The sequence below is a fragment of the Furipterus horrens genome, unplaced genomic scaffold (assembly GCF_987537825.1).
Source record: "Furipterus horrens unplaced genomic scaffold, mFurHor1.1.pri manual_scaffold_2, whole genome shotgun sequence".
Classification (NCBI taxonomy): domain Eukaryota; kingdom Metazoa; phylum Chordata; class Mammalia; order Chiroptera; family Furipteridae; genus Furipterus; species Furipterus horrens.
In genome coordinates, this window is record NW_028327172.1 from 209,963,311 (window position 1) to 209,976,412 (window position 13,102).

A 13,102-nucleotide genomic window follows, 5' to 3' on the forward strand; every position below is an offset into this window, starting at 1 on the left:
ACGGGAGGAGACAGATACCATGTCACTCCCGAGTCGGACTGCACAGCCATTCTCGGCGGTGCGGATAGACTCTTGATAAGCTACACCATCGTCTCTCGAGACGGACGGCTGCCGACGACGACGACATCTACCATCTCCTCACTTGCCCATAAGAGCCTGAAACCCAGAGAGGTAAATTAATTTATCTAATGTTAGCAAGAAGATGTTGGCAAAGCTGTAATCAGGTCCCAGGTTTCCTGTCTCTCCGTTGAATGGTTGTTCTACTGGACAAGACTGTTGGCTTCTTGTGGCCTAGTGTTCTTTTGTTTCTTTTTAAATGAAATGATAGAAATTGTAAAAATGGAGAAAGGTTGGAGGGAAGGAGGAAGAAAGAAGAAAAAAAAGAAGGAAGGAAGGAAGGACTTTTCTGTGTTTTAAAATATATAATATCAAAGGGTACTCTGACCATAAAGAGAACACATAAAAGATTCCCTCCCCTTCACTTCCCTAGAATGTAGCGTAGATACTAATGTCTCCTGTGAGGTTCTGGAATTACTGCTTCAAGTCATCATCATTTGTCTTTCTCTCTAATACATTTTTACTCCTAGGCATGTGTTGAGCCTCACCGATTATGAAAGCAAAATGTATCCATTCACTAAAAATTATTTTTAAAGTATAATTAACACAAGGCATATAGCTTTCTGAATCACAAAATATAATGGTCACCTTCCACTGGTAATTGGCCAGGAGTTTTATAGGAAATGAACATAGCAGATATATAATTATGCACATATTTAGGAAGCTGAGACAATGAGCATTATTTTACACAGAATAGTTGTATCCTCATCCTAGGAGAATCTTAATGAATTTAGAACATTTAAAAATATATATTACATGGACTTAAGTTGGCCCCATTTTCTCTTTTCATATCAGTAAATTTTTAGGGAAAAAAATTTTCCACACCCTTAATGCTTTGAGCACCTATATTTGCCAACATATACCTATATAACCCATATGTTATTCATTAATTCTGTAATTTATTCAACAATTGTTTATTGAGCCCCTACTAGGTGACAGGCATGGCTCCAGCCACTGAGGGCACAGTACTGAGTCAAAGTCAGAGTCCCGGCCCTCCGTTCTCTTACTGAGTCCTCACGATATCATTTTATGAGCTAGTTATTGTTATTTCTATTGTGTATAATGGGGCCTGAGGTTTAACGTGACCAAAATCAGTTTTATAACTGATCAATGAAGGAAGCCTATGTCAAAATAGCTTTTATGTCTCTCAAGTTCATAATTCTACTACCATAGCTACCCACTCTCAATGAAAGTAATCCAGAGTATGCAATTTAGGTATACCCCAAGTTTCCTGAAGGAAGTATAGATATCAAAAAAAAGTATCAGATTTCAATGATTAAGATCAAAGAAAAAAAGATGCTTGTCAGAGGGAACCTGGGCATTTGCTTGACTTTAGAATGTGCTACTCAACTCTTCTCTAACCTCGTGAGCTAGAACTGTTCTATTCCCTTGTTTCCATAACTTTCAGAAAGAAAAAAAGAAACACCCATAACTCTCTCTAAATAGAGATGTTGAACCCTTTGATGAAAATATTTGAATATAAGAGACAAAATATTTCTGAAAGGAGATAGGGTATATAATTAGGAATGTAATTCTCATCTTTTTCATCAAAACTCATGAATAAGTTGATAGACTCAGTGATCTTTGAAATGATCCTTAAAGCAGGTCCCCCCCCCCCCATCCATCAGAAAGTGATACGAGGCACTCTTGCCTAGTTTCACGATGGCCCTGGCTCCGCTACTCTCCACCAGAATTGAGTCTGCAGTAGGGTTAGCAAAAAGGATGGTCTTACCTGCCATTTTTAGCTTATTTAGTAACTGCCTGGAAAAGGCTTTCGGAAATTTCTCATTTACAAGACAAAGATTATACTCTTACCTAATTAATAAGAGTTGCTATGAATATAACATAGTTGTGACATAGAAAACATTAAAAAAAGAAAATAAGAATATGGAAACACTGAGGAATGCTCAGTACATAATAAATGAATAAATAATATTCCTCTTACCACACACATTACCATGAGTCCCTGTGTTTTTATTAAGATGCTACCCATCCTTCAGGTGCAAACTATTTCTATGTCTAAACAGGCCTTTCCTGAAAGGGTCTCTAGAACTTCCCTTTATATATGCTGGCTCTAGCATACTAAGTCCTTTTCTTCGGGGACTTGGAAATTAGTAGTATTCCTTAAATATCACGGTCTAAACCATGGAATGTGGGAACCATACTAAGCGTGGGACTCCCTAAGTTTGCGTTCACTTGATAGAACCGGCACTTCCTCTTCTTGAGCGTTTCAAAATAAAATAGTGCTGAGCTGCCATGCAACACTGGACCAGTAGGTGCCGCTGTTCCACACTGGCTCCCTAATTGAGGCTTCCATTTTCTCTCACACCTTGGAGGCCCCCTCGGGATCCCAGAATCCTCCTTTTGTCTACAAGGAAAAATTAAAGCAGAGAAAAAATGTTTTCCAAGGTTTTGCAATGCTAATAATCCTTTTAAATCAACTGTCAAAGTAGTCTTTGCAGGGCACCCCTAAAATATAGCAATATAGACACACACACACACACACACACACACACACACACACACACTCACATATATAATTAGAAATAACAATTAAATGCAAATCATTTATCTAGATACAAAGGGAAAGAGTTGTGCACATTTTGCGCTAAAACTCAGCCAAGAGCTGTCTCCCTTTATTTGGGGGGGAAGTTAAAAGAACTGGTAAAAATGCAGAGTCTACTGTTTCCCATCGCCGAAAACGGCTGCAGAGGGACAGTATCTGATGGTTGCCCCGGGTTGATCCTCCCTCCATTTTCCATTTTGCAGCAGAACCCACAAGGCAGCCGACGACAAAACGGAGAAAAAGGAAAAATTCCACCAGCAGCACTTCCAACAGCAGCGCGGGGAACACCGCGAACAGTACCGGAAGCAAGAAGAAGACGCCGGCCGCCAACCTGAGTCTGTCCAGTCAGGTACCTGTAAGTCTCGCTTTCCTTTTAGGCCTCAAATCCCACCTTTGCCTGTCTTCCAGTTCCAGGGGCCCATGTTCAGGTCTCTTTCAGCTGAGATACATTCTGAGCAGCTTGGGGTGGGGGAGGGGAAGGCAGGGCTGGGGCTGGGGTGGGAGGGGGGAACTCGGCCGTGGAAACCTTCCTCTGCAAACTGGGAATTGGGGAGGAACATTAGGAGTCTGTGCTGCGGTGGGACCTGAATTAACAAGCCATCAGCGTCACTGACAGGAGATGTGTCACTTAAGGTTTAATTAAAATATCATTTAGCAGCGTTCCTGGTGGCATATAAGGGGCTCTGGGCTCCATCACCGGAGACCCTGTGCTCCGCTGGAAACCAGCTCCCGGCACTCAGGCTTCTTACTTTAATTTGACTGGGCGTCCCCTCTTATTTTGACACCTTGGTCATTAATACGGCCACCAAAAGTTCAGCTTAGTGGATTACACTTTACCCATTTCACTAGCTCAAGGAGGGGGGTGGGGTCAGCCCCTAGTTTGGTCTCCCTCCATTCTCTTGACCTCAGGACCCCTGTCTCTCATTCCTGGGTCTTGACAAAGGAAATGGCCACTTGGAAGGGGCTTCTTTGAACACCAAAGCTGACAGCTGAGGGTCACTCTCCAATAATGCAAATTATGCGGGAACTTTTTTCATCTCCTATAATTTTTTTTCCCAATGCTGTCTTTTCTGGCTAATTTCTTCCAAATTCCTCTGCCTAGAATTAGATCATTTATCGCTTTTGAATTTTTATGTTCCTTTAAGCATTTGGTGTCCCTTCTCCGCACCACAGTTATGTGTGGGTCGTCCTTCTCCGCCCTTGTCATATCACTCTTCAGCAGGTGTGTGACTGTCATTTGAATCCCGACACCTTCCTAGTGCTTCATGGATATCCTCCAGATCCCATGTCTTCAGAAATGTGCCCTGTCTCTTACTACTTCCCTCAACCAATACAAGTTCATCTCTGCCCTCTTTCTCCCTTCTTTTTTCCCTCCTGGTCTGTTGAACTCACACTTCATGTTCTGATTCTGCTCCGTCTCTCTCCATGAGAGAGTGGACCGTCCTTTCATGGCGATTCTCCACTTCTAAATGTGTCTCTCACACCTGTCCCTCACCCATTCTTACTCACTTTCCATTGGTCAGTTCTCTTTGGCTAAAATCAACCCCCTTGGTACCTGAGATTACCTGGGCCACTGGGACTCTGCTGTCTTCCACAGACAGAGGGTGCTTTTCATTTATTACCAGAAAAGGGTCACGGAGAGAGTGGCCAGCCTGTAGGGAAGGTACTGTTTAGTTTTAAGACCACTAGAAATTACAGCCCTTAAAGTAATGCCAGACTCACCTCTGGATTTTGAACTGGGCTATCACCCCTAAAGAGTCAGGGGAAAAAATATCAAATGAGAGAAACAGTCTTTTTATTAATATACCAACAAGGTATTCCCGCTCCAGGTTAAATTGGAAAATGCATAGAGAAAAATGGCCTGATATAAATAAAGCAACCCAAAAAGTCCACATAAGTAGTCCAGAATTAGAGGAGTTTTAGAAACTAACACTTGTTAGTTTTCTCTAATAAACGTGAGAAGTACATTCCAGAGAATTCTGGAACTCTGGCATGGCTACTTAAAGACACAATGGCTGCAAGAATTCAGATCAGTTCTACAAATGATTTCTGAGCTCCTACTATGTGACCCATATTATACAAGGTGTTGGCAATACCAAGATTTAAAAAATTTTAAAGACCCCAGTCCCATCATTAAAGGACTCAACAGCTCACCAAGGAATAGCAAAGAGGTTCCCTGTCTCCTTCCAGCTCAGTCTCCTGCAGTCAGTTCACAGGGTACAAGACTGCGAAAGATTCTAAAGCCTAGACTGGAACTGGTCAGCCATCCATTCATGATGTCTGCCACGGGTCTAGAACAGCAGCACGCACAAGTGTTTTGACATAGCTGGCCTGGTCAGAGTTATTGTCATTTATTTTAAAGAGTATCTAGTTCATTCAGCTCCATCATGCTCCTGTCCTCCAATCCAACAACTGGATCTTAGTGGAAGACACCAGTGTCAGGAAGATTTTTAATGAGTAGATACCCTTTGGACTTTGCGAGAACAAGGCATCCATTAGAAAGTGAGGATAGAATTTCAGCACTACCCCCACACCATGCAATTAAAGATGTTTTAATTATGTCAAACTTACAGATGATCAAGAGGAGGCAGGGAAGGCAACCAGGTTAGGAAAATGTGCGAACTTCTGAGTGTACGCTAGTTGAACAGATATTAAATGATGAGCATTGGCTTGGAGGGACCACATGTTGTAACACTGTCTACTGAATTACCAACAATTCTATTGCTTAAATATTATAGAAACACATTCTACAGACATGGCTTATTTGTCCAAAGGCGTGAACAGAGTCTGTTGTGCCGCCGCGACCACAGCTGTGGTCCACGTGGCTGCCGTGGCAGCAGCGGGTGTGTCTGGTGAGGACTAGGGTTTAATCCTTGGATTCTGCTTCTCACTCCATGAGCAGCTAGGAGCCATCCCGAACTGCAGCCTCAACCCTGGGAGGGATGGAGACCTGTGTCATTCAACAGCAGTGACCCCTTCTGGCCAATTTAAGGAGAAGCATTGAGGGGCCCTGAAAGGAGTCACTTCCAGTCCTCCTCAGAGGTTGGTGGTCCTTGCACGGGGGATTGATTAGCAGGAAGAGGTGACATGGGAAAAAGCTGGTGGCATGTCCAGGCCTCCAGCGAGCAGCAGAGGCCTGCTTCGTGGGGAGCTGAGGGCACAGGGGTTACTCTCAGCTGGACCCATAGTGCCTTCTGGGGACACACAGATAACAGAGATGGGAAGGACATGCACTCTTGTTGAATGTTGGGGGCGGATTTTAAAGATGTGGGAGGTGGGAAAAATGAGGCCAACATCTCCTAGTTCGAGGCAGCCCAGAATATGCCCTTTGTCCCTGTTCTCTTTGTGGGAGGATAATTAACCAGGACTGCCTGAGCAGAGAACCATTGCCTTGGTCTAGGAGTTTGGAAAAACCAGGGTGAGACGCGTGCCTACCTGCCTAAGTGGCCTCAATGACCTGTGTGCATATAAAGTCCATAGCACATGTCTCTTTATAGCTTGCCGTCCATTAATCCCACGCACACATACACACGTGATGGTGTATCTGGCTAAGGCTATTTCTTACCTTCAGTAAGGTGAATGCGGCATCTCTCTGAAATTCAGACTGCTTACAAATATCTGTGCCGGGGCATCTTTTCCAGCTGTTCTTAGGACAAAGATCTACCGAACATATTCCAGGCCTACATCAGCCCTATTTGAAGTGATTCAGATCACTATTTTCATAGTACTTTTCTTGAATGACTGTTATTTTCGGATACAATGAAGGCATCTGGAGTGTTGGGAATGATTTTTCCTCACATCACGCTTAAGTTGGCTTCTTATTTTTCTCCTCTTTTTCCAGTTATGCTGACCTCCCCACACCCTCCCCAGCTTCTCTTGATAACCTCAGACTCACCATACTAACGCGCACCCACAGGGTGGGGGCCGACATCTTTCTCCTGCCCGGTCGCACCTTACACATGCATTTCCAAGCCCGTCAAAGCATGTTGCACGTTGTCATGCAAGGAGGTGACCCCTCGTGTCGTCATCTGCCTGAACTTGCCCTGTTCTTTCCCATCTACCTTTTTCCTGGTCATAAGCACCTTCTCCTAATTGCCTGTAACTAAATGGCACTTTTTTTAACCTGAACACCCCCATTAGGTCCTATGGCAGCTGCCCTGGCTAACTAGATCACATTGACGCCTCTAAAATCATGTCCACTTTCTGGCCAATCACAGTCTGCATCTTGTGCGTCTCACCTTAAGGGTCCTCATGAGTCTCCTAACATGTCAGTACCATGTCTGGCTCTTTGTTGCATAATAAGTATGTTCTTAGAAGCACACATCTGATTATCCTGACAGTACCTATATTGCTGTGTGTACCCTGTTCATATTTTAGGCATTTACTTCATCTGGGACATTTCTCTTTAAAATCATTTTTATCAAATCACAGGAGTGATTCACCAGAAAACACAGTTTGCAAACCAATCGATTGTCTTCCCATAACTCTGGGGAAATCAATCCATCACTCGAACAAGGGTTTCTATTCCACAATCATTCAGGTGGTAACTAAGGGATTTGTTCAATTGGCACCTTCAGAATTCTAGACGGGATCTAGAGTGCCTTCTGGCCCTTTTCCTGGCCTGACTGTAGGCATATGCTGCCCAGGAAAGCCCTGTCTTGCTCCAGTGAAGACAATTTTTGCCCAGTTGTCAAGGTGCTTCATCAAATTAGCTTCCCTCTGAAGGAATGCACCCTTACATCTCAAAGGCACCTGGCCCAGATCCGCCTTTCCCGGCCTCATAGAAACTCAGAGCAGCTGGGCACTTTTAAGTAGACTATTGCTCAGAGCTTGCCCAGCAGTCTCCACCTGACAGGTGTCCTGTCCCAAGCCCAGGTCACCCATCAACCCCATAGGGTGCCCTTTGAACAAAGAAGCCGGAGCTGCGCCCTGCTCATGCGTCCTTCTCGCCCATCCTCGTGCCTCTCGGCAGCGGCCTCCGCGACCCTCCCGGCCACAGGATAGGTGGTTTCCTGGTTAGCGTGGAAGGACAATTTGTACTTAAAGGAGTGATTAGATGGATTCTTCCCGCACGCTTCCATTTCTGATGACGACCGGCTTCATCAGTGTAATTATAATTATCGCTCTTCATCTTCCTTTTATGGCACCAGCTGGACAGACTGGTTCTCTTCACTGCCCAGATTGGTGGCAGGGTTGCCTGTGTGGGGATAGGTGACAGGCACCATGAAATAACAGATGGTAAATTCAGGGCTTGTTGGCAATCAGCAGGTTTTTGCTAATGACTTAATTAGCTATGCAAATTGTCAAATCAGTGTGAGCATTGTTTTTATCGAAAACTTTACCTAAATTAATTACCATAATTAAGTAGCAGAATGTCAAGGATATTGGCCACATCAAAGGGCCTGACTGAGTAGAGAAAAGAGTCTGTCTTCAATTATAATGTATACCAATCCTCGGGACAGAGAAAATGCCATTTGGAACGGGTGGCGGGATCCTTCCAGAACTGCATCCTACCCACGTTCGCTGCTAGTTTCCAAAGACCCTCAATAAAAAGGGCGGTTTTTCAGAGGTATTGAGAAGCACCCAGCAGAAGGTTCCACAGCCCTCTCAAAAGTCCCCAGTGTCGGCAAGTTAAAAGCGTGGATTTTTTTAATTTTGAAAAATCCATTTTTTTATTTCTGCAGATTGCTAGCATTGCTCGTTCTCCGGTGTCAGGCTGCACACTAAGGACATAAACTCGCGTGGTTGTTACACGCCAGGAGGCGATGTTTATTTCCTGTAGAAAGCAAATATGCATCTCGGCCCCCCCCCGACATTGAGCCTGGACCCCGGTGTCTAGTATCCGAGGGTGTCTGTCCTAGGCCCCGCAGCTCCTCCCACTCGTGTTTTAAGCTGAGCTTCTCTCTCCCAAGGTTTCCCTGTAATAATGTCAGCTGCTGTTCACAGGATGTGATGGTGGTAGGAGAGCCAACTCTGATGGGAGGTGAGTTTGGGGACGAGGACGAAAGGCTAATCACTAGATTAGAAAACACGCAGTATGATGCGGCCAACGGCATGGACGACGAGGAAGACTTCAGCAATTCACCCGCGCTGGGAAACAGCAGTCCATGGAACAGTAAACCTCCCGGCACTCAAGAGACCAAATCAGAAAACCCCCCGCCCCAGGCTTCCCAGTAAGGTTGACGGCACTGGAATCCACTGTCCGTAGGCCCGTGCGTTACACTCACTAATTCAGATCCCTACTTACAGGAGAGGAAGGAGGCGACATAAAAACTTTGTCACGCAAAATACCTATTTCTAAACCACAGTGATCTGAGTTTCTTTCTTTCACTTTTTTTTTTTTTTTTTTTTTTTTAATTGAGAGGATCATTCCAAATAAATTTCCGTGACCCTTACCCGGAGGCCTTCACAGGTAACACAGATACTGGCACTGATTGTAATTAAAACAAGAGCAGATGCTAGCACTTCTCCTAGCAGGGTGTTAACCACGTGTTTGTTAATTTCCTTTCCCCACCCCGCATCAGAGGAAGGCCCTTTCGTCACTAAACCCTGGGTGCTCAGGATCTCATTACATGCCGACCCCAACTACAGATGACTTAAATATTGTAAAATAGTTTCTGCTTTTTGACTTGCATCTGAGAGTTTCTTGTTTCAGTAAAAAAAAAAAGAAAAGAAAAAAGTCCACTTTTGGAAAGTAACTTAAATTACCTTTTTTTTTCTTCTTCTTCTTCACCTTTTCTCCCATTGGGGGACAGCTCCGAGGGCCCAGCAGGGTAATTTATGAGCAAGCTAATGTCCGTTGGGTCTCCAGCCCAACGTGGTTCAGTTGCGCCCTTAGTGCTGAAACAAGAAATGTCTTTTTTGTCATCAAAGACACCAAGGCAGACTTTTATGTAAGAAGGACACTTGGCCCTGTGAGAATTTATGCATTGGTAAAATTGCTGTTGATCCAAATATTTTCTAGCCATGTAATCCATCACTTTTGTGGGCAGTTTAATAAATCTGAAACTCCTTTGTGTTTTTTATTGTATCTGAGTTGACTGTTGTTTCTTTTCATCATATATTTCTTGTATAATATTTTGTAAAGCCCTCGCCTGGTTCTTTTATGGGGATTTTTTTCTTTGTGGGCAATACCAGTGTATTTATGTGAAACTTTATAAGAGAACTAATTTTTCCATTTGCATATTAATATGTTCCTCCACACATGTAAAGACACAGTGGCTCCGTGTGTTATAAAACAGCTGTATTTTATGTATGCTTTACTGATACGTGTGCCAATAATAAACGGTGTTAACAACCCATGCAGTGAGTCTGGCTCTTTCTGAGAACAGGCAGAGAAATCTGCCCACCATTATGAGACGCATTGAGGTTGGATTTTTTGCCCACGCTCTGAATGGGGTGGAATTATAAGCTCTGTGCCCTCTTTGATAAAGCATGGCTTTTTGCCTGCTCACTGCACTTTCCTCAGGCAGACGCAGGCGTGCCTTCTCTGTGCGGGACACAGTGCTGGCCGAGGACATGACAAGGAGAAAGGAAGGGCTGGCCTGTGGCCCTGGAGGTGGCCGAGTGGAAGGGCAGTGGCTTCTGCACGCCTGTGCCTACTCTGCACCAAACAGCTCTGTTTCAGCTTATCCTCACAGCTGAGCTCAGGAGGCCTTAATACCCCCATTAAAAAAAAAAAAAATCAATGCCTCACTTACCTATGTTTTCTAAAAGATTTGCTATACAAAGAGCATGGAAAACTTACTTGTTTCAAGAACTTTCCTCCTGTTCTTCTACTTTGTACTAATGAGGAAAATGAGAGAGAAAACCTGTTAGCATTTATTGAGTGTGTATTAAGTGCCAGGCAGTTTTAATTTATCATCTCAGCAAATTCTGGAAAGGAGGGTTTGAAAAAGAGAGATGAAAGGAGGACATGTGTCTTAAGCTGGGATTTCCACAAGCAGAGCCTGAGGCCACGATTCCAGGAACACAAGATTTACTGAGAGAGGGTTCTTGGGGCGGGGGGGGGGGGGGGGGGGGGATATAAAATCTTTAAGGGAGTGAAGGGAGCAGAATAAAGAAGGGAAAGGAGCCTAGGAAAACTGTGGACTCAGGTGGTGCACTGCCTGGGCCTGGGCCATGGGGGCAGGGCTCAAAGCATAGACCTCACTGCAAAGTCACCCTCTCCCCACCCCTACACTAGCCACCAGACTTCTGTGACCCTGTACCAGTCAGTCCTTGGCTGGGGCCATCCCCAGGGTGTGCAGGGGGTCGTAACCTTCAGAGCAATATGCCTCTCATCACCTAAGGGCATTTCTGCAGTGAGAAGGCCGACGAGAAGGCCACAGTCAGAGCATCTTGGCATGGGGGTGCTGGTCTCCGTCAGGGCATCTGAGCAGGACACAGTCTATGCCATTCAGTGACGTGCCCTGTCTCATAGCTCATGGGTGACACCATTGAGATTTTAATAAAACCTGGGTTCTTTCTAGAACATCACACTGGTTCCTTGGACTGTTCATATTTTAAGGAAAGTGTGCAGTGTAACAGCAACGGAGCCAAAGGAATTATAGGGACACAGCTGCACCCTGCCTCCCCACTGCTAAGAGAGCTTCCAGCTTCTCCCCAGTCCCACCTCGCGATTTTAGGTTTTCTTTTGTCTCTCCTTTAAAGTCACCAGCATGTAGTCGTCGTAGATGATGCCAAGGACAATTTGTCTGACACCCATTCCAGTCACCAGTTCTTGCACAGCACATCAACCCCAAACTTAGAGACTCGGGAAGAGAGTTTATTATCAGTTACCTTTCTGAGAGCTCACTGGTCTCTGACGGGTGGTCTGCTCTTAGGGGCGCAGATGCTGGCTGGGGCTGGAGTTGTCAGAGCCTTGCCTGGGCTGAACATCCGAGATAGTGGTGCATTCACATTGCTGGCTGTGCGGTAGGCGCTTAGTCAGGGCTACGGACCACAGCGCCTTCCCCTAGCGCCTCCATAGGGTCCTTCCAGAGTGCGGGGTGGGTTCTGAGAGGCGCGTTCCGAGAGCCAGCATCCCAGGAGATGAGGAACCTAAGTTTGCAGTGCCCAGAACTGACGCGGCATCCCTGAGCCTCTGTGCCGTCCGTCCATCAAAGCAGCCCACATCCAAGGCCGAGAGGCACAGACGCCCTCCTTGGTGGACAAGGGGCACGTGCCTACAGAGGGGAGGAATTGATGGCAGCCGTCTTTGGAAACAAACATCTATGAAACCCATCGAAGTCCGCAGCGTGTTCCTCACTTCCCTACACTTGGATCTTTAGCCCCTTGACCCATTTCTGCGTCTGCCTAGACTCCTCCCAATTTTCTAAACACGCCAAGTGCTCCTGTCCCATGTGTCTTCGCATGTGTTTTGCCCCCTTGGAATGCTGATCCCACCTCGTTACATAAGCAAAACTAATCATCTAAAGCCCTGCTTGATTCTCACACCCCCAGAGGTGCCCCCACAGCTCAGTCTGTCCTCTGGGGCCCAGGAGCACTTTGTTCTTGCTTCTCCCTCAGCACTTCCCTTACAAGTTACTATTGAATACCGTTCACTGTCCACTGGACTCTGCTCGGTCTGAGCAATCTGATCGTTTCCACCGAATCCTCTATGTCTAAACTCTCTCATAAATGTTGGTGGAATAGATACACTGAAAACACCCAAATAAGAAATCATAAAATCACCATTTACCACACTCATTGTCCTGTTACATTTCAAACAGTCCGTAATGCTATGGCACAAAGCAGGGTGACATATATGCCTGAAGGTAAATAATAAGATGAGCGATGGGTGTAGAAGTGGGTGTATTCAAGTTTCTCAGAGGGCAAATCAGCACAAAACAAACACTGTAAGGCATTGGCCTAAGACTGACTTCTATTAGAGAAACCCCAGGAGATGCGTCAGTCCCAGAAGAATTCTAGGGCAACCATTTATTAAGTACACACTACATGTCAGTCGCCTGCTGGGTGCTTTGCCCTGGTGGTCTCAAACTGGGAACCCAAGGGGGGTGCATGAGTTGGGTTTTGCTTTGTGACACTCTAAATCCCAGCAGCCTATGGCAATGAACATTTTCTCACTCGTGGGACTGTAGGTCACTGGGGCAGCTGTGCTTCAGGTCTGCCCTTCAGGTCTCTTTCTGGGACAGTGGCTCTCCAAGACATCCTTTCTTCTGGGAAAATTCTGGGAGAAGTGAAGACGAGAGGCCAGGTCACACACGCACACCTGCTTTTGCTACATGCATTGGCTGAAGCAATTCACAAGGACCAGCCCCATGTCAGTGGGGCGAGAAGTACACTCTTGCCTTCTGCAAAGTCACATGGCAAATGGCATGAGTGAACCCCTGGGAACCCACCCTATCACTGTGACCTACACAATGTTGCCTGAAAGACATCGGATGGTTTGCCATCATTTAAAAACAGATGCATTTC

At 45.5% G+C, this 13,102-nt stretch overlaps 1 protein-coding gene across 8 annotated transcripts in view; it reads left to right on the forward strand.

Moving 5' to 3' along the window:
* Positions 1-9,984, forward strand: part of LDB2 (LIM domain binding 2) — a 324,577-nt gene extending 314,593 nt beyond the window's left edge. Inside the window, exons 7-9 of one of the 8 annotated variants that reach the window (XM_090267047.1) lie at positions 2,887-3,038; positions 5,586-5,725; positions 8,630-8,687. In XM_090267047.1, coding sequence (XP_090123173.1) covers positions 2,887-3,038; positions 5,586-5,687 — 254 coding nt within the window. In that variant the 3' untranslated portion in view covers positions 5,688-5,725; positions 8,630-8,687. The other 7 variants (XM_090267050.1, XM_090267052.1, XM_090267051.1 and 4 more) reach the window with 7 other exon arrangements.
* The last annotated feature ends 3,118 nt before the right edge of the window (positions 9,985-13,102 follow it).